The sequence below is a fragment of the Anopheles arabiensis genome, chromosome 3, assembly GCF_016920715.1.
Source record: "Anopheles arabiensis isolate DONGOLA chromosome 3, AaraD3, whole genome shotgun sequence".
In the NCBI taxonomy this organism is placed as follows: Eukaryota; Metazoa; Arthropoda; class Insecta; order Diptera; family Culicidae; genus Anopheles; species Anopheles arabiensis.
Window position 1 is genome coordinate 12,369,277 of NC_053518.1, and position 22,116 is coordinate 12,391,392.

The 22,116-nt window shown below is 43.3% G+C and overlaps 1 protein-coding gene across 4 annotated transcripts in view; it reads left to right on the forward strand.

Moving 5' to 3' along the window:
* Positions 1-22,116, forward strand: part of LOC120900264 (protein mothers against dpp) — a 52,159-nt gene that overhangs the window by 20,665 nt on the left and 9,378 nt on the right. The window contains exons 1-2 of one of the 4 annotated variants that reach the window (XM_040307033.1): positions 12,282-12,451; positions 17,901-18,254. The exons of 2 other annotated variants lie outside the window; for them this stretch is intronic. In XM_040307033.1, the coding sequence (XP_040162967.1) occupies positions 18,194-18,254 (61 nt within the window). In that variant the 5' untranslated portion in view covers positions 12,282-12,451; positions 17,901-18,193. Of the gene's footprint in view, positions 1-12,281; positions 12,452-17,595; positions 18,255-22,116 lie in introns of those variants that run through there. One more of the 4 variants, XM_040307032.1, reaches the window with a different exon arrangement.

Consider the following 22,116-nt stretch of genomic DNA (forward strand, 5'->3'; position numbering starts at 1 on the left):
GAGAGCACCTGTACTTTTACGGAACCGAGCACTTACCAATATCCCTATGAGCCCGCTTAGTTTCTCACTACGCTAAAGTCCAATATGATGGTACATTCTCATCGCAACAACCCGGATAGCTAGTTGGTTTGTTTTAATCCCATTGGATGATAGAATCAGCTTAGCAATAATCTAGTTAAAAATAGCCTTTTCAAATGATTTAACAATAACCCAATTATGTAGCATAATCACTTTTAAATATTGCATTTGTAGGTGTTTGCTTTCAGCGCTATCACTCAATGATTGAATTTAAAGTTTATTTTTAGTACATTTAATTGCCATTTAGCGCACGTTCCATCATTTCTCACACACGACGGTATGACATAGTAAGTGTGCAAATATACCCCCTCCCCCCCACAACCCCCATCTACCCTTGCGCTCGAATAGAGAAATAAAATCATATGTTTTCCAAACAAACAGTGCTTGACAGTCTAATCGGTCGTAAAACAACCCCTTCGCCATCCCTCGCACCAAACGCGGGCGCATTTTATGTAGTCGGATTTATGCATCCAAAAACTGCTCGAAGTGCGCACAGCGTATTGCTGCACAGCTGCAGCACATCGCTTGTGTCCCAGCATCATCGAGCACCGCAACGTTTGCGCCCTTTCTTGGATACGTCGCTGTCTGTTGCCGCGCTACCGTTACTTTCGATTCATCTGCCAAAGTTCGCCCAAGAAGTTGAACGTATACCGGGAGAGAGGAAGAGGAGGGAGCGTTTTGTGGGGATTCGTTCGGACACGGTGCGGTTTGTCTGTTGATATTGCTGTTCACCAACCAACCCCCAAGCGACCCGGCGGCGGTGCCTTATGCAGTCCGTGTGTGTGCTATACAGTCTGCGAACGTTCTTTTCTTTGCTTTTTGTTGCTTTTCCGTCTCTTGCGCTTCTTGTGGCGTTAGTTCGTCACAGGACCATAAGATTATGATGGAGCCGTTTCCTTTTAAGTGCTTTATAAATATATTAAACACAACACACACTCACACACATACACAGAGAGAGTAGGGGCTGCTGTGTGGCTTGTCACGCGTTGCCACTCGCGTTGTGCGCTGCCCCCTCTGGTCTCGATCATTCATTTCCAACGTCCTAGGTTGCGCTAGGTTATGGCCGGAGAGGGTTCCCTTTTTTATCGCTTTGGAATCTCGGACCTCCTATCATCTTCTACCCCATTGCTAACCGTCATAACTCCCTCATAACGCTGGAAAGGAAGCAATCGGTCGTAAACTTACCCACTCGAGTCGCAATCCCGGTTCTCGCTCGAAGGAAAATGTAACATCCTTCCTTCTCCAGTGCGAAAAGCTGTTACTGCCGCCGGAAGCTATTGCAGCAAATTGCTTTATCGCCAAGATCGATTTAGAAGTCCGTGTGGGGCGCACTTTATATGTGGTGTGAGGACGCCAACACATCCCCCGAAAGCCACGGTTCACTCCCAAATCGCTCCTCATTACGAAGTGATCTTATCGTTGTGTGTTTACTGCTGTTACAATTTGAGCTTCTTCAACGGTGGTTGAGATTTTCCCTCGGTTTGTGGTGCATAATTTAATAAGGAAATGGTTTTCATCTCACTAACCCCCGATCATGTGGGCCTTTTCGTTTGGCACATGTACATGCACATGGGAGAAAGGAAGGGGCTCTGTCTGTTATGTTTATGTTACTTTCATGTCTCGAATGCTCATTTCTGGCAGCTTCTTTTTTATTCGTTTGGACACCCAAGAAAAGGGCTTAAAGTGCCGAGTAAAGAATGGGTCTCCGGGCGTGTGGCACGTGGAAAGCATTTAGTTGTGTACTTGTTTTTATCACACAAACACTTACTCCCTTCACTAGATTGGTCCCAAGTAGTGGTGGGAGCTCGGAATCGGTCCTATTCAATTCCGATTCCGTGTTCGGAATCAATTCCGGAGTCGATTCCGATGCTGGAATCGATTTCGATTCCGAAGTCGATTCCGGAGCCGATTCTGGAGCCGATTCCGGAGCCGATTCCAGAGCCGATTCCGGATCCGATTCCGAGGCCGATTCCGGAACCGATTCCGATTTCGGAGCCGATTCCGGAACCGATTCCGATTTCGGAGCCGATTCCGGAACCGATTCCGATTTCGGAGCCGATTCCGGAACCGACTCCGATTCCGTAGCTGATTCCGGAATCAATTCTGGAGCCGATTCCGATTTTGGAGTCGATTCTGAAACCAATTTTGGAGTCGATTCCGATTCCGGAGCCGATTCCGGAGCCGATTCCGGAGCGTTTTCTGAGCCGATTCTGGAGCCGATTCCGGATCCGATTCTGGAGCCGATTCCGGAACTGATTCCGACTTTGGAGTGGATTCCGGAGCCGATTCCGGAATCGATTCCGATTTCCGAGCAAATTCCGAAGCCGATTTCGGAACCGATTCTGATTCCGGAGCTGATTCCGGAACCAATTCCGGAGTCGATTCCGATTCCGGAGCTGATTCCGGAAACTGATTCCGGACCTACATTCCAGAATCGATTCTAGAAAACTGCAGATCCTGCCGGAATCGATTCCGACAAAAACTTCATTTTTCCCATCACTAGTCCCAAGTCCCAAGACTCTAGAGGAAAATGATCGGTGTTCGATCGGTGGAAAAAGAAAAACAAGACATAGTCGCCGGCCTGTCGGCAATTCTCGGCGTTCCCGTTCTTCCTCTTCAGTGGCAGCGATATGCCCTCCCGCACGGGTGTCTTCGCCACTTTCTACACCTGTTTGTCGGATCCAAAGTAACTGTGTAAATGGCCCTGTTTAGGAGCAGCGCGTCGTTGGTTGTGTTGCCCCGTTATGAAGGTGCGCGCGTACACTTGCTGTTGATGTTGCTGCACTTCACTGCCTGTGTGTGTGTGTGTGTGTGTGTGTGTTAGCAGGCAACCGATCGCTGGCAGTATCTTGCAAACAGAACAGGACAGAGCATAGTCACAAGTATATGATGATGAGTCTGTTCTCTTCGCCCTCCAGTCCCTAGGCATGCGCCAGTCATCAGCTTGATCGTATCATTTATGGTCGATTATTATGCCCCACAGACACCTCAGCCTCCTGTGTCTGGTGCGCTCGCTGAAGAGGCGTCCGCTGGTTCCACGGGATGTGCATGCCACGCGACCGCGATGCACACACACACACACATGATGTAAAAGCGTGGAGCGGGCGCGTGGTTCAGCTGGCTGATGGAGGCCCCCGTTTGGCCCTAATGTTCCCATTTGTCGTGCACTTACGTGACACGATACAGGCGCATCGTTTAGTGTCGGTGCTTAAGATGCGATGATTTTTTAATGATAACACGAACGAACGACCTAATCCTCCCTACAACCTCCTCATCCTCTTTGCAAGTGGGTTAGAGTAACGCAGTGAAGATTAGATTATGTATTTTTATGGTGTTTGTTGCTGTTTAGGATGGGGGCAAAAATACACAAACACACTAAAAAGCTGTTTTTATCGTCCCATATTTAGCATTTGCTTGTTTGCTTTACTATTGAGGCTGTGTGGGGGCTGTTTCGTTGCATCAGGAAAAAAAAAGCGAACGAAGGGGTGTCACTTTAAGCGATGATTTTATGCTCATTTTGCCATTTTTCTTTTGCAAAATATTATTAATGTGCCAACCAACGCTACACGACACGCATGTGTGTTTGCCCGCTCTGAGGGCGTGTTGCAAAGATAAGTTATGTTCGAAAAGGGCAACTGGGCGCACCAGACCTGCATCGCTAAACAAGTGCGCTGTGGTACACCTGATAACGACAGGCGGCGGCGGCATGCATTTTCCACTGACCTGTTTTTCGCGAACCAGCCAGCGAGCGGCGCCTCGGTCCAAAAACAGAAACATGCACCGAATGCACACACTCCACCTTCGCACAACATTTCAATGCACCCTTTGAGGTGAGGGGTGGGAGAACATCTTGTATGTCTGGGCCCTCATCAACACTCCCTCCCCCCTTATCACTCGCTCTCTTGAGATGACGAACGATCCCAGTGCGTTTTAAAGCGGTCAATGCGTGCCGAGAGTCCAGCGAGTAAGTCGAGTCGATCCGGTCGACGTTTCCCCCGTTTTTCTCTTCATCGATGCTCCCAGCAATGAGCTCTGTTGTGCGTGTGCGCGCCTGGTGTGTGCGTGATGAAATGAGCCCGGGTTTCCCGACCGGCGCCAGATAAGTGATCGAGCGTTTATCGGGAGTCAATTTGTTCCGGATTAGGAAGCGGCCGGTTTTCGGTGGATATCGTACAAAAAAGGGACAAGATACGCACAATCACAACTGCTCGAGTTACGCGTGTGTAGTGTGTGTGTGTGTGTGTGTGTGTGTGTGTGTGTGTGTGTGTGTGTGTGTGTGTGTGTGTGTGTGTGTGTGTGTGTGTGTGTGTGTGTGTGTGTGTGTGTGTGTGTGTGTACGCAGAAACGTGGAGGAATGCATAGGGACGCGCATCTCGAACTGGAAGCGAATGGAAGGACATAAATAGGTTGAGATCACTTCACTTAAACTGTTCTGTACAAATGGAGCAGTATGTAAGTTTATGATCGAATATTGTTTTGTAAGATGAGAAACATCCTTTCTATGATTCTTTTCAAAATATAGTGGGAATGAATCTTTTCAACATCGGACAAGTTGTTGTTAGTTTATGAACTGTTATTTGGGTCAAAATTTTGGTTTGTGTAATACAAAAAGATTGTAGAACACATTCCCTTCAAATCTTCAACTTTGAACCGTTATCGCATTTGGCAGATAGAAGATCACAAACAATCAAGGTGTTCATATGAAAGGTAGAAGAGTTGCGAAGTGGCTTTTGGATAGGCAGCAACAGATAATGATGTTTTCCTCTGTTTGTATAGATTTTTCTTAAGTCCATCTAAAAGGTTATGGAATTACAGGGTGAATACTGACATATCAAGGGGATATCGTGTGTTTTGTTGATAGTTAAAGACGATTTTTTTAAATTCAATTTTAATGACTATGATCATTAATGATGTACAGTCTTTCCCCGAGTTACGCGACACTCGAGTTACGCGAATTTTGATTTTTGACAGTTCATATGTCAAATCAGTACAATTTTCTCTATGAAACGTCAAATGAAAAATATTTTGCATTTTTTTTTCAAAAGTTTAAAATCACTAATAAGACAGAAATAACCGAATTTTCTACAATAATTGCATAAAATAAATAATAAATTACACCAATGAACGAAATTAAATTAAAAAATATATTAATAAAGTATACTTTGGCTGCAAAACGTGATATTCGACTTACGCGAAAATCCGAGTTACGCGTATGTCTCCGGAATGCCGCATTATTCGCGTAACTCGGGGAAGACTGTACCTTACTACCCGCTATGTACAATTACGATAGTACAAGAGCTTTTTTACCAGAGGACCTATTTCGTTTTAACTGATAGACTGATTACATACACTATCAAATGTAGAATACATTCTTTTCTGGTCTAATTTTAGAAATCTTAACATTGTAATCATCGGTCAGGATGTTATCAGATAATTATTTTTCAATAATGGGGTCCTTCACGATTCTAGTCGTGTAAACACTCCATACAAAACCACACACAAAACTAACCTGCAATTTTCAGGCTAGATTATTCTAGCCTCAAAGCTAGAATTAGATTCGAGTTACCTGCTCGAAAAATGGCAAAACAAGGTGGTGTTTCAAACATTTATCCCAAGGTGCATTCAAGAGATCCGGTGATAGAATCCAGAATCGAAGTGCATGTAGTTCAGGTGGTTTCATAGCATTTTTTTATAACCAATTTTGAGCATCACTTTTTGACAGAACGGGTGAAAACTTTTGTTCAAACAAGCTTTCTGGAGGCTTGACGAATACTCAGAACACTCCTGAAATCTTTATTCAGAAGAAGAAGCGATAAAAATCAGCCTTCTAAATTCATACACCTTGGGATAAGCCCACCTGTACATTATACCCACTTAGATAGCTGCTCGAAAACTGCTATACAATGCATACAGCTGACAGGCTGAAATTTCAGCCTACCAACTTAAAACGGAAAGAACCCCAATGACTAAATCCAATCACTTGAGGCAAAACTACACGAAAATTTTTGGTTGAAAACCATAAAATTCAAATTACGCGTTTTTTTGTTGTTGGTCCGCATCAATAGCGTATTTCGGAGACAACCTGAAAACCAAAAATTCTGGAAAACGATACATTTTTCTTAGCATTATTGACTGGATAATTCTTCTCGAATTCGAAAACAATCGTTTAGTTGGTCTTTATGATGAGAAATTGATGGTTTAGTGCAGGCTTTGATTCTTTCGTTCGTTTTTTTTCTTTTATTTTTCCATTAAATGTACTCATTTGCTTAAAACCTTCAGTTTTATGGATGAAAACATCAAGTATCGCGATAAAAAATGGTTGCAACCAACATGTCATTCGCGCTTCATATTGTGATAGGTGATCCGTATTGGCTTATTTTACTTGTTATTACGGTATATTTTTAGGGTTCATGTTAAAGAAAGCTTGCTGGTATCTGGAATAAAAAAAATACAATTTTTAATATTTTTGGTTTTAAACCAAACAACGAATATTTCTAGTTCCTAGTCGAATATTCCTACTTGCTAGTTTCCAATAGTATTCTAATAAAACAGCCAATTTTATTGTAAATTATCTGCAGATATTAGGCTTTATCTTGCTTCTTCCTTTCACCTTTTTATTACTTCGGATTTTCCTGCAAGCATCATAAGAAAAAAATAATAAACACGTCGCTTTCTCCGTAACAAAAAGACATGTGTAAAGAAGATCGCAATTGATCTTCTTTTTTAAATAATTACTTTTCTACACGAATCCTTATCATGCATATGTCGATCCGTGAGTCCAATAAGCAATTAAATTTTTATTGTTCCTCAAAATAAAAACGTGTTGCGTCCATTGTACATGTTCAACATAATGTTAATTATTCTTTTTTGGACGGAAACCTCTACAATACCCATAAAAGGCACTCTCACTCTTGAACCATACACCTCGTCTGTTGCTGTTGTGACAAGCGCGAACGAAACGTTGAATGTTTACGAAATGCTGCGTCCTAAATGTGGGAGACCCCAAAACTCAAACAACAACACCCAACGCTCGCTCGCCAAGACGATCGCTGCTCCGTTTTTTTTTACTGCGAAAGCGTGCAGTTGCATGCATTGCCCGCATCAATATCATTGACCTCTCTCTCTCTCTCTCGCCGGGGTGGATGGGCTAGCCAAACGAAGATCGTCGCCCAAATGCATCGCCGTGTTTAGCGCCGTGCGCCTATCCGTTGCGATTGGCTCGGCTGCCCGCTGGCATAATGTTTGCGACAGTTGCTGCTTTTTGTCGCTGGCCAGTGTCGCCACTAATGTGTGGCGACACAAACACACACAATCTCTCTTTCTCTTACCGGTGAACCACCGATCGTGCAGCGATGCTGCACCGAGAATCGTTGCTCTTCCAGTACGTTTGATGTCCTTTGCGCATTGAGTGGTGCTTTCACTTCTTCTGGTCGTTCTGAGCGCCTGCTGGTTGAGGTCCATTTTTTGCCGCTTCGACAACATTCGTCATGGGACGGGGTTGTTGATGCTGGTGCGCGCATGATGCACACGACGGCCCGGCATCCAACGGCTGTGTATGTGAACGCACGTTTTATGCGCATACACGATGGGCGGCGGCGCGCGCGGACCTGTCACTGCCGTCGGGATGGGGCGCTTGTGATTTATGCGTTTTGTAACGCAAAGGTGTGTAGACGGGTGGAACAGTTCGCTCATGTCGCTGAGATTGTGTGATGACTGTTCGGCCTGGCGCATTTGAACGAATCGTCTGCACACTGCGATACTATGTAGCTGAGCACGTAGAATATAGACGGGATCAAAGATCGCTAGATGGTTGTTGGAGATATGATCTTGTTTTATGTTTTGATTGATTTTCAAACATTGGAAGGTTTTACAACGCTAGACAGTTGTTTTTACATCGAGATCAAACTCCATATGGCACAACATTGGTCGGCTATGCATGATTATGTCAACAGAACCATAAAATGTCGACTTTTTATTATATTGGCCATCAAAAACAAGTGCCAAACTTGCTTCATTATTTTTATTCTAAATTATTCCAGTCTTAAACATATGATATGTTGTTTAAATAGTTGAAATATGCTTTCGTATGTCCATGGTTATGCTTTCTCATATGTCCAAAAATATGTATGAAATTTTGATTACAATTATCGATTAGTTTCCAAAAAGCGTAAATTAACAATTTTGGGTTGTTTCAGTTTTCCCCTATTCTTGTCGGGGTATCCTTGTAGAATTCGCAAATTTTTATTGCATTTTTATTTTGTAATGGTTCCCGTATTACAAACTGGCCAATTTATTTCGATTGGTCATATTTTCTCTTATCTAGATAGAATCTATTTGCTATTGATTGACATGTTCAGGTCTAGATAGCCCTCAAAGAATACGTTTCTATTATTCCCATCACGCACAAATCAAATCAAGCCTGTTCGACTCGTAATTGTACAGTGAAAATAATATTAAGCGTAGAGCAAAAAAGGACCCCTGATCACAGACCATGGATATTCGCGCTACTCAACTTCAAAGGCTCAGATTGCTCCCTGGAGAGCAGCGAGAGCAGGCACGAAGGGGAAATGCAACTCGTGTGCAAAAGAAACTGCAGAAGTACGAAACCCAGAATAAATCTCTGATGCAACGATTCCATTGCGCGCTCCATTTCGCCACGCCACGGCAATTCGATCACGCTCCTAAGTCTCGCAGTCCCTCAGCCGCGCCACCTCAACGAACGCGCACAGACCAGGATCACAGCTGAATCCACAGATCGATCATGAGCCACAGATAAAGTGCTTCGAACTCACCAACCAACCTCCCTCGGGACGCAGAACGATTGGCTGTGTTTTAAAGCAAACGCCGATGGAAGTCGTGGAACAGGGGGTCGCAAATAGGGCCGCGATCGTGCACGCGCGCGCCACACTGCACAAAAGGTGGAAAGAACGCTGTTTGTCTAACACCGATTCCCGATCGGCCATTAGCGCTGCTGGAGCGTTTTGCGCTTGCAGACTCTATTTTACGATCCCGCTGCCATGATTTGGGATTGAGTTGCTCCACAATGTGAGGATTATTGCGTTGTGCTGTTGCTCCGTTTGCCTCCATGGCGGCAAGAAAAAAAAAAAGAGCAAAAACGGCGGAGCCGATCTTCCTACGCGGAACAATCTTATGGAGTGCAAAATTCGCAGCATATAGAGCATGCGATCGAATCACAGTGCGGGGCGGAGGTGGACAGCATTAACTGCAGCGCGAGCCAAAGCGACTTTTGCTCTGTTGTGTGTTGTGTACACATATGGTTGGGTTTCTTCATCTGTTATTTCGGGATGATTTTTTCCCGTGCCTGGGGGAAGCCTGCAAAAAGGGGGGCTTGAATAATATTATGGTTTGGTGCATGGGCGCGCAATTGATTTTTGTTGATACATATTTTATAAATCAACCAGTGTTTCTGGAGAGAGCTTATGGAGATCGGTGTGCAGATCAGTCGTTTGTTTTCGGATTTCGACCAAAGCAAGCGTTGCTGGGACGAGAATGGATCAGTACTGCGGTTTATTTGTCTGTACTGTCGATATGTTGTGTTTACTTTTGACGCGTTCTGATGTATTGCTTTTTTATATGTTGTAAAATGAACCATGGTCATAATTGCTAGAATTGTTCTGACATTGAATAGACTGTATAAATGTATTTAGAGGTAGAGGTCCATGTGTTTTGAGAGAGTTTGAATAAGAAAAATGGGTTATTTTTAGTTACTAGTTTTTTTTTAAATTTTGAATGCAATGGTAATGAATTTGTTAATCTAAAGATGGATAAGCTCGTCTCCATATGTTGGACTGACTGACCATCCTGCTATGGTAACAATAAGTCACTGAAAGCCAATCTCACTTCACTAGAGGGTACAGGCACGCCTTTACCGATAGCGGTTGTTGTGCCAAAGAAAAAGAAGAAGAAGAAGAAGAAGAAGAAGAATGATGGATTATTTTTATTTTACTGTATTTTTATCATTGCTTGTTAAAAAGAAACGAAGCAGAATGTACCAAAATTGTTTCTGGATAATTAATTTCAAGAAGTAACTGTGTAAACTAATAAACAAATCATCTTTTTTGCAGCATTTGATAAAAAAATGCTGATATCATATTGATGTTATTTATTGGTATTTAATCCTCATATCATCGGGTCTGCCTGGTGGTTCACTCCATATATACGTCAGCTGCTACACGGCCGTACCGAATCGATTCCCAACCGAACCGAACAATTGCCAAGACTTGACTTGTTAGGCTACAGGGTTTTTTCTCTAGCCTGCTCAACAACAGTCATCTTCATTTCAAATCTGTGTAACTCTTTACCTATTCAACATTGTCATGTGTGTCGCGAACCGTACACTCCCGAGTAGTAACCAATGAGAAAACATTCGCTTTCCGATAGTTATTGAATTGCGTTTGCGATTTAATTGTTGATGGTGTTGATTGAGATGACTAAACGAACCCTGTAAGTATCGGATGCTTGTAATCACAAAATTGAATGAGGTGGTGCAGAAATGTCAATTTTTTTAACCTAAAATAAATTTTCTTTATATAACTTTACAAACACCTGTGTATACAAGGCTTTCGAGCAGATCTGATTTTGGTTGTACATATGATCTTTTGTCATAATCTGAACTGAACGTAATGAAATAATCGTAATAATCTGTCAATTGCTCCCTTTAAACCATTTGAGTTTATTTTTTTTAATACTCAATTGACAGTTGCGTTCGGTCTTATTGGATTTCAAAAATCGTTTTGTTTTCCATTTTACTGTTTGATATGGATGATATCATGTTGAATGTTGATTTTTTTTTACATATTTTTAGGCTGAAAATCTGCGGCTGAAATGATCCAGATGGGCGTTTGGTTTCAAGTCACCATCTGCCATACTCCATATTTCAAACTGTGTTTAACCTTTCTTGACAAATTATTTATGCTTTAGTCGAAAAAAATAATCACATTGGCGTAAAGTGTTAACGTTCAAACTGTCAAACTCCATATGAAAAAGAGCCGAAAAGCCCCCAACTGCCAAAACAAGACATAAAAAAGTATCAAAAATCACTTATGCCACCGCTCCAACGTATTGGAATTGCAAAATATAAAATGAAATACAAATCCAATTGAATAAACTCTTTAGACTTATAACACGTCTCTTAAATTAACAATTGAAAAGAAAAAAAAAACAGAAAGGCTTTCGATGCATCAGAAATAAAACATGTGTCCACTTGTTGATCAATAAAAACAAATGCTGGCTCGCTCTAAAATAGAAATGCTTTCCGACACACGTATCGCACGAACAAATTGCTTGCAATTTTCATCCCTCGCGAGCGAGTGGGATTGTTCGTGGCCGGAAATTCCTTTACCTTTTGACGCGCTTCGAATGTCGTCTGTGTCGGATGCCGGATGGCTCATGAAGGGATGGGGGAAACGAAGCCGATCGGCTCCTATTCTCTCTCAAGCGTGGGCCACACATTTATGCGCTCTATCTCTTGCTGGTGGCACACACGCACGCACGAACGGACACAGTGGGGGGAAAGGCGCATATACCACCACCCCATCACGCTGGAGGTTCGATTTGCCATCAGAGCGCGTGAGCAATCGCAAATGTGTCGCGCGAAACCAGCGCGAGGAGCGCTAAAACGCGATCAATCTTTGGTCCCTGAAGGGAGTGGGGTGAGGTCAAGAAAGCAACGATGCTACGCGTGTAAAGTGTTGTGTGCTGCTCACTGTTTCTCCCACCCCTTTTTATGCTCTCCTTGTGACGAATGTGGAGAGGCGCTGGCTTCCCGTTATGCGCGTGTCGCCACCAGGATCTCGGACAGGAAGCACACGCGAAGGGAGTTGTTTCGCCTTCCCCTTCTGCCCGTACATAACGGCAAGCTTTAAAGGAAAAGCAGAGAAGGAATAGGTTTTATGCGCCCCTTGTTACACGTGTGATCGATCCAACTTGCGCGCCATCGATCGCGCGCGGTGGTTTGTGGTAGTATCGGATGTGGTCGAATCTCGAGTGAGTGAGAGCGATCGAGAAAGAAAGCACGCGTTCTCGGTGGCGTTGTTGTTTACCACACACCAAACGCGGAGGAAAAACGCGAGATGTGTCCCCGCGACGACGAATGGTGCGCGGAGAGAGAGCCTGCGAAGGTTTCTCAGCCAAGCGAGCGTGCACGGGTACGGGCACAGCGTTTAAACGCCAATCAGTTCACGATTCGATCGCGTTGCGTATAGGTCGCGTCTCGTCGTCGGTGCTCTGCTACTGCTGCCGTCGCGAAGAGTGCGTTCCTCACCGGGAGTGAATGTGTTTTTATGTTTTGTGTTTGCGTTCCTTGTTTGATGCTGTTTAAACAAAAAATTGCTTTTCGTTGTGTTTTAAAAAAGTAAAAATTTAGCTGCAAAAAATGAAGTTAATTGCCCGCGCAAGATGCGCAAAATCTCGAGACATTGCGCACAGCTGGAGATTTAAATTGAGTTCAATTAGCACAGGGACGCGGTGCAGGAAGCAAAAACAACAAAACAGTGATTGTGAAGTGGATTGGCTGTTGTGCTAGAACCGCTTTTCTAATGCGCTAATGGAATTGCAATTGGATTTCTCCTTTCTTTCGTGTTGGTTTTATTTGTTGTTGGTTGCATTGGATAGAAGATCAATAGAGAGAGAGAGAGAGAGAGAGAACGAGAGGGGTTTTTATTAGTTTCGCGAATCGAGTTAGAATTTACCGAGAAAAAAAAAAAACAAATCAGAGTGAGTGTTTAGCGGTGGTGGAGGTTGCCGATCGGTTGCGAAATCGATTAGCGGTTCTCCACCTTCGCTGTGTAATAAGCCGCTGGATCGCGAGAGGGTGAGAAAGGAGGAGGAAGAGGAAAAAAAGAACACATACGCATGTTGATGAAGATGACGATGATGATGACGATGATGATGGTGTCGATCGTTGAAGAATGAACGTTCATTTTCTTCTCTCGCTTCTTGAATTTCGATACGCGTGCCCGTGTGCCCGTGTGTGTGTGTGTGTGTGCGGGGGCAACGCATCTTAAAGGTGGCCTGCGGGAAGGCAGGGAAAGGGGACCGCTTGGCGGGAGACTCTGGCGCCACTGGGCCAGTCGAGCGCGCGCGTCTTGCTGCGGGTTTTGGTTCGCGCACACGGTATCGATCATCAATGTTTGATTCCGGTGCGCTGTGTTCCCTTTCCCTTCCCGGTGGGCGGTGTGTTTTGTCCCCCACTCCGCGGACAAGATCACTGGCCCGCGCGGAACCGCATCAACAAAACGTGATTTAGAACAGATATTCGATTCTGGTGTGCGGCGGCATCACCACCAACAGCCCCGTTTGCGCACTATTTAACGCCCCGTTTTGCCGCGCATAGAAGGAAAAAAACAGCGGTGTAGTAGCGTTTGTATGTGCTCTCTGGCGTTAGGTGGCGGTATCCAGGGGAAGGTGGAATAAAATTGTAGAAGGGAAGACAAAAAAAAAAACACCCAACCACAACACAACACTCGCACCCGGTCGCGCTCGTTCGCACTCGCGTGAGAGTGAGTGCGTGAGTCGGTGGCGTCGTCGGTCGTCTCTTCGGTGGCGCGTACCGAATATTTGTTTACTTTGTGTGTATCGTAAACGAAACGAGCAGAAGGCACCAACATAACACAACACTCCTCTACTACCTTGAAGCGCACATCTAGAGCGGGAAAGGGATGCACAAGGGAAGGGAGAGAATCATCATCATGCGAAGGAGGGAAGGACGGATACGGATTTTGTTTATTTTGATTGCCTTTCGTATTGACATTAGAGATAAATAGGAGACGGCGGGGTGGGGGGGGGCGAAAAAAGTGCAGCAAAAATGACCCTTCCCCCTCTTTCTCCCTGGATTGTGTTTCCAATTGGATGGGAAGGAGTTTGTGTTATTTGTTGCGTGTTAGAGTTCTAAACCTCATTTTTTGCAATGTTTGCATGTGTGTGTGTGTGTGTATCAATGACCGGAAACCGAAGCGAAATGATCGTTTCACATTTTGTCGCGAATTTTGCATTTTTTATTTTCGCTGATCGATCACTTTTTTGTTGACACCCTTGTTTTCTTTGGAATTGTGATTGGAAATGTGCAAATTTTCTCTCAAATCTTATCAGACCAATCGCAAGCGGGGAATGGAAAATCTAAACACTCACATGATGTATTGGCCCATCAAGCTATTTTTTTGGCGTGGGTGTCCAATTACGCTTTTTTTTCTAATTGCTTCGTTTCGTTTTTTTTCTTATTACCGTGTACCGTCATTAACGAAAGTAAATCACGATTGGAACTAATTGGAAGCGTTTAGGGAGTGTGCAGATGCGAATGTTCGCTGCCGTTGTTGAGCGACCTATAAATCATCCTCACCCTTCACAACACAAGTTCAAGATTTGGAGCAATGGAACACTCCCCCAACTGGAACGGGAAGGGAAAGCTGCGAAATGGTTTGCTCTGCTTTATCATTTTGCACTGCCCGGGGGTGGAATTGGGGGCTGCAGTTGTGCGTGGTTATTTCGTGTCGTAGTCTTTTTCTTTCTTTGGTTGCTGTGTGCTAGAACATCTTTCTCGCGAGCCTCACTAATGGTGGTGGTATGTCGGCGCCATAAATTATCAGCCCGATTGTGTGTTTGGCCTTTTTTTGTTGTAATGTTTGGTTTGGTAGCTACTTGTGCGAAATGGTTTGCAATGCAAACAAAAATAAAACAAACAATTCCAGTTTTGCGCTAAAATCCCTTTAAATTTTCTTTCAATTCATATTCTGTTTTAATGTCTTTAAACCATATTCATAATATTCAAAATATTCGGAAATGTGTAAAAAAATATCATTGAAAAAGTGACAAAGGATCTTTCCGAAACCCTGTATCTTATCTGTCAAATCTTTTCCGGGTCAAACCCTAAACCAAAATTTGCGAATAGCACTGCAATGAAAACACCCGGTAATGGAGAAGTTGATTGACCTCGGGTTGATTTATTGCGTAAAAAATGGTCCCAGTTCCGTTCGCAAACCCTCGGCGACACAACTGCCCGTCTTTTGCGATAACCTTCGTTGTAATAAAATTTGTTCACATTTTAAAGCATCAAACCGTGTGGGTAATAATAATGCCTAGGAGTTTGTTGTTAATAAGGATTGCCTTTTGGTTTCGGGCTTGTGATTAGTCGGGAAGCCGATTAGCTCTCACCCAGTTGTTGTGATTTTCGGCTCTATCTCTATCAATCCTAATTACACAGGGACAAATCAAGCACGCTCTAATTGGAACCAGTTGGTTACTAGACGCTCATTTATAGGGAAAGCTGCAATCAGAAAATACAGAAGGACATGTTATGCTAACCTTTTCGCTTGTATGTTTCACCTTACGATAGAATGTGTGTTTGCAACCAGAAGGATTGCCAGTTGTCGTAAAAGCATTCGCTGAACCCCGCGTTGTTGAATGAAGCGATAAAGTTTATATGATTTTGACTCGTGTTACCTCGGGGCGTAAGACGACCTTTCTGAAGCCGTGTTCAAAAATGCTTCCACTATCCGGTTCCCTTGGTATCTCTGCTATCGGTATTGGAAGCTACAGACCGCCAGTGTAAAATTGGACATCTGCATCGATCGCCTGCAAAAAGGCTGTCTTTTTGGGATGTTTGTCATCATCTGTGTTTAGCCGGTTTTGTTAGTTCACACCTTTCGCCGAAGGTTTGGTGCGTGTTGCTGCTATCCTTCAAAACAAGGTGTTTCTGTTGTTTCATCCTTGTTTTTGTCATATTTTGCATCATGTTTTTGTGCAAAAATCTCATATTGTTGGAGTAGTTTGTAGTGGAGATGACTTATTTTAAGATCTGTTATTTCAGACAGACAATCTCGTTTGCGTAAGCATCATTTGGACTGTTCATGATCATTTCATGGTTTGATCCTGACTTGTTGCTGAAGGGTTTGATGAAAGAATTGAATTGTCCAACGCCATTGAAATTCTTCACTTCTCCACAAAATTTATTCTGCAATTAGCAGTTAACCGTAATTAACAAATTTGGAGTTCTGATGGGAGTTGAACATACGACCTGCGGTACATCAGGCCGATTCTTTCCGGATGACACTATGCAGTCGTCTCGGCATTAGACATGTTCTGTGGTCGTTTTATTTGACTACAAGCAAACGTTTGCATCAGTTTTGACCCGGATTTTCTGCTTCAAAATGATCATAAAAAACGGATCTTACATAGCAGAAGTGTACAAAAAAATTACATAGGGTGTTTGTAAAGAGTGTATATAGATTGCTTGCATGTAACAAAATCACGACCAGTGCAAATGAGATTGTAAAGAAGCATTCGCAGCTAGGGTAAATGTACCAATAGTGGTGCAATTTGTAGTGGTACCGATGTGTTTTAATGGATTTAAAGTGTCAGGAAGGATAATTTCTGAATATTTTAACACATAGCAATTGGAATATGTTTTATCTACGCAATCACAACCATTTTTATCATGAAATACATCAAATTTACGAAAAAATACATATTTTTGTGACTGCTTCGTTGTACCTATAATGGTGGTATGGTTCCTATAGTCGTCGTATTGTGTTCCTATAGTGGTGGTAAACAAAGATGCATCAAAAACGGTGTATAATATCAATGAAACTTAGTTTCGAAGCTGTTTTCTTATGAATAGCAAGGATTACTGCCATAATATAGGCTTATTGCGTAATTTGATCGTAAAACAATGCATAAATTTGATCAATGAAACTATTGACTAAAGTACTGCATCACACCTGTCATCAACCTACAACCGGAAGAGTGTGCTTGATTTGAAGTCAATTTTTCATTCAGCCATATAAGCGAATTTTGGCCTGTTTTTGGTAAATTATCCACATAAAACTCATTTCTGTTGCCTATTTTAGTGAAAACAGTACGACATGTCAAAATTATCCTCAAAAAATCTAAAATGACCTGTTTTTATTGATTTTATAACTATAACCACTATAGGAACATGCCTGTTTTGTGTACCTATAATGGCACTATGGTAAAAAACACTCAAAAATGCATAATTATGGTCAAAAGGCAAATAATTTTAGTAAAACAATAACATTTCATAACAGTTATGTTGAAAAACTAGTAATTGCGTGGTTATGTGGTCATTTAGAACGTTAACAGAAAAATGAGTTTCGTTATGAAATCCTAAGGATTTTGGAAAAATGTTGACACATTTCACAAAATAATCAATTTTTCGGTCACTAAGTAACGGAATGGCCCCATTTAACTTTTAAACCCTTTGTAAAAGGCTAAAGAACATTTAACACTAACGTAAATAACTTAATTACTTGTAATTTGCCGTATGAACCGCATTTTAGTGCAATACCACCACTATTGGTACTACCACCACTATAGGTACATTTACCCTACCGGTTTTTCGTACCATGTGTGTTAGAATCTCACAACATAAGCTAGACACAAACGTTCAATATAATCATCATCATCATCGCCGTGTTCGTCGCTATCATCATCATGTTGGAGTTTCCTTTTTTGTTCGCTCGTAAAGATTCCACACACAAAAAAAAACTGAATTGCCTTCACCCGATTCGAGGAGAAGAAATCCAATTATCATTGTGATATCGTACTCTTAGCTATGCGGGATTCCAATCCGCGACCGGGAAAGGATTATAGCAAATCGTGCCGAGTCATAGCGATTGAAGAACGAACCATTCCCACACCGGGTGGCGGAATACCAGTGAAATAGAAAAAAACCAAACCCAAAAAGAGAAAATCACCTGTAAGACGCGTTGACTGTGGGAAGGTGTTATAAGTGATAATAATCGTGAACCGATCGCGCGCAATCTAAACCATCTCGATTTACTCTGCAGGCGTGTGTTTTTCTTCCTTCGTAGTAATAGTAGTAGTAGTAGTAGCAGCAGCAGTGGATAAACTTGTTGCTGGAATGTTTTGTGGTGCAGTTATTTCGCGCTTCGTATGATAGAGTTAATGGAAGTTCTAGCAATCTTCTCCTGAGATACCGTTGCGCCGGCATTGAGTTATGTGATTTCGTTACCGTGATACGTTCCGAAAGTGTCAGCAATACAAGTAAAGCGGTAAAGGTGTACTACAAGCTCTTGCTGAGACGATCAGAAAGTGTGTGGTTCAATACTGTGCCATTTCAATGCTTCACCCACTGGATTATAACACACCGTCGGGGGCAGAAATGGCGAATTACGGCAATGGTTAGTTTCCGTGCTTATACTGGTATTTGAAGAACGTTATTTTTTATTATTCAAAAGTAATACAGTCCTGTAGGCAAAATCATCGCAATGCAAAATAACAAAATTGTGCAGTGATCTTTCTTTTTCCCCGCGGTTTCTTTAACATGAGTAGCTCCCCTTTTTTAACATGGTTTTATCTGCAGTGAGATCTTTCAGCAGCGCCCACTGGACTAACACACGACAGATTTGTGTCCTTTCCCAGCAATATTTATGTGCCCAAGGAACGTCCCCAACCAACAAAACACCGCTCGAAGGAAGGAACGTGTGTCCCGATGTGTTGATATTTATGACTGAGCTTGTACCAATGGCCGTTGCCACAGGGCAGCAAACTGAAAGCGCGCACACAAAACCGACCCTTGCAAAGTACAAAACGCTGTACAAAACAAGTACATACACATGTACACGTACAAACGCCTACGCCGTTGTCGTCTTGACGATGTGTCTTTCGATTCTAATGCACTGTTATTGTTTAATGCGCTGTTAGGTTGCAGACCCGAGCATAAATTATGTTGATCTATCGATATCTATCTGTCGGGGTTTTTTTTTTTGCATATGCCGAGGAGGCGATCGATCATACAAGGAGTTGTGTGTGTATTAGTGGTGGGAGCTCGGTATCGGAATCGTGTTGAGAATCAATTCCGGAGCCGATTCCGATGCTAGAATTGATTCCGATTCCGGAGTCGATTCCGGGGCCGATTCCGGAGCCGATTCTGGAGCCAATTCCGGAGCCGATTCCGGAGCCGATTCCGGAGCCGATTCCGGAGCCAATTCCGGAGCCGATTCCGGATCCGATTCCAGAGCCAATTCCGGAGCCGATTCCGGAGTCGATTCCGAAGTTGACTCCGGAGCCGATTCCGGAGTCGGTTCCGGAGTTGACTCCGGAGCCAATTCCGCAGCCGGAGTTGACTCCTGAACCAATACTGGAGCCGATTCAGGAGCGGATTTTGGAGTTGACTCCGGAGCCGATTCCAGAGTTGACTCCAGAGCCGATTCCAGAGTTGATTCCGGAGCCGATTCCGGAGTTGATTCTGGAGCCGATTCCTGAATGGACTCCAGAATCGATTCCGCGATCAGAATCGGCTCTGGAATCGGAATTGATCTGGGAATCGGAATTTGCCCAGATAACGGAATCAGAACTGAATCCAGAATTAGAATTAGCTCCGGAATGGGAATTAGTTCTTGGATTAAAAAAAGTAGTTTCAGAAGCGAAATCAGTCCGGGAATCTCCATGAGAAAGGATCGTTTACAAGTAAATTTTGATTTTTTGCAGTTATCAATACGTAGTATAATTGAACCCAAACGCCTATCTTTATGGCGATGCCAAAACTGACCCTTTTTCAAGCCGATTCTAATTTAGGAGCCAATTCCGATTCAAGAAACGATTTCGATTCCGGAACCGATTTCGATTCCGGAACCGATTCCGATTCCGGAGTCGATTCTGGAACCGATTCCAATTCCGGAATCAATTCTGAAGCTGATTCTGATTCTGGAGCAGGTCGAAACCGAAAACTGATTCCGGACCTACTATCTGGAATCGATTCCAGAAAACTGCGAAGCTAGCCGGAATCGATTCCGACACAAAACTTCATTTTTCCCATCACTAGTGTGTATGTGTGTTTGCGCGTATGTAGCTTGAAGGTATATCAGATACAGTTTTATCGATTTAAGGAAATCTGCCACTCAGCTCTCGTGTGTGTTCACATTGAAGCATTAAATCTCGTTAGGAGAAAGATCGCGATTGCTTTTGTGAAATGAAAAAAAAAAATCAAAATTAGAAAATGAATGCACTGGCTTCCCAGTACCGTTAGCTTAATGCCCTCCTCATCTTTGTAAAAGCTGTCTAACGCACTTGTTCCGTCTGCCGGGTGGACACACACACACTCTACCGAAGTGCATCGACGTCAGTGTGTAAGGGGGCGCGCGCGCACGCTGCTGCATATTGCTTCTGGGGTGTTTTATTGCTGATCAAGCAGATTAGTGAAAGGTGGGAGGGGGGGGGGGAGAAGGAGGTCCGAGGGGTTGCAAAAAACAAAGTGGTGCTTTAATCTGTCCGTCAGTGCAATAAACATGAATTAATGGTTGTTCGCTCGCCTACCATCTCGCACCACCACTTGCTCTCTCTTTCTTTCTCTCTCTCTCCCCGGCGACTGACCGATCGGCTGTATTCGGGTTGGGTGCATTGGGGGAAGGTTTTCTAAGGTGGCAGAACGCGTTTTGTTCCGCACACCTGTTCGCACTATGTTGGTTCGCGGGTTTGTTTTTTTTTTGTTGCGCTGGCAGCACCACACCCTTCGCCATGCCACGCCACGCACCCACCGAACGAGTTATTAATCGATATTTTACAACCCTTTCGCACGCCCCGAAGGTAACCTGTCCGATGCTTTTTAGCACCACCACCACCAGCCGCGTGCTTACGGTTACGCGTGCGATTAAGGGCGCATTCGAGTGTCCCACACCCGTCGAACTGGCGAGTAGGAAGGAATTAAGAACACTAAGAAAGTGTTTTTCTTGGTTATTTTCTATTTCGAATTATATTGATTTAAAAGTAAATAAATTAAATTTAATTTATTTCAATTTTGTTTATTTAAATATTAATTATCAATTGACTAAGCTTTGAACCGAACAGTAATCCTACAATGTCAGTTATAATTCTGCTCTGTGTGTGTGGATGTGAGCATTAAGCTACTAAATGTGTGCACGCATTTGCCCGGCTCAGTCCGTTATTAAAGTAATAATAACTGGTTTAATCACAGCATAACGTGACAGCATGAAATGTAATTAGAGAAACAGAGAAGAAAGCAAACCCCGCCACCATCACCCTAATACGAGAGCGTAACGCGCGCCCTCAGCAACTAACCAACTAACTTAAGCCTTAATAATTACTCAACTAAGCCCTTGTGCGTACTGGCTGCCACAAAACATCTTGAGAAAAGGCACACATGGCTGGACACTTGTCACCTGAAATGCAACTGGTGCAGCAATTAAGTTGCATTCGGACGCGCGCGCGCACCCATTAAGTGGCCGAGCAGCCAGCCTCTGTGTCGCGATAATGGGTTCGCTCGATCGCTAATAATTTAATCACAAACTTTACGATGTGCCCCGATTGCTGCTGCTTTCGCTGTGTGTTGTTGTTGGTGGCGGCGGGACCTTGTCTTGGATTTATTTAATCGTTTGTGACATTGTACTGTTTTACCCACCTGTGCATGTCCTTAGACAGCTTTTCCCGTTCTTCGATTTACTTGCGCCGTTCTGTAGTTTAAATCATCCATTAAGTCTTGCTGTTTGAGCCGGCTTGAAGCCGGCTGCAAGCAGCGTTCAGTCAAACACACTTCGATAGTAAAAAAATCGTACATGCATGCATCAACCCGAAAGGCATGGCAAAGGCTCCTTTTTTGCGATAAGATAAACAACACATCGCTTTCTTCTCAGCCCTACCCTCTCTATGGGTGGGTGGTTGCTTGTTTGGTATTGCGTAATTTTGTTGCACGTCAAAGAGAGGTGACCTAATTTATGTTTAATATTTTGCGTTTTGTATCGCTTTTTTTCTTCCTTCGTTCACCCGTTTGTGCTCTCGATCGTTCGTCTGGCGATAGCGAACAATTATCACTCTTTCGTTCGGCAGAGAGAGAGAGAGATTCGTGTTCGTTTTTGGATTGATACACATCGTCGTTCAATAAAACGGTTGTCTATTCAAAGGTCTGCCTGGCATGCTAAGTACAAAGAGGTATCTTTTTTACTTAGTGGTGACAAAAAAAAGATTGTGTAAAGTCGGTTGGAAGTGATGGTTGTGCCGAGTTTCAAGGGCAGTGCCTATGGGTATTCT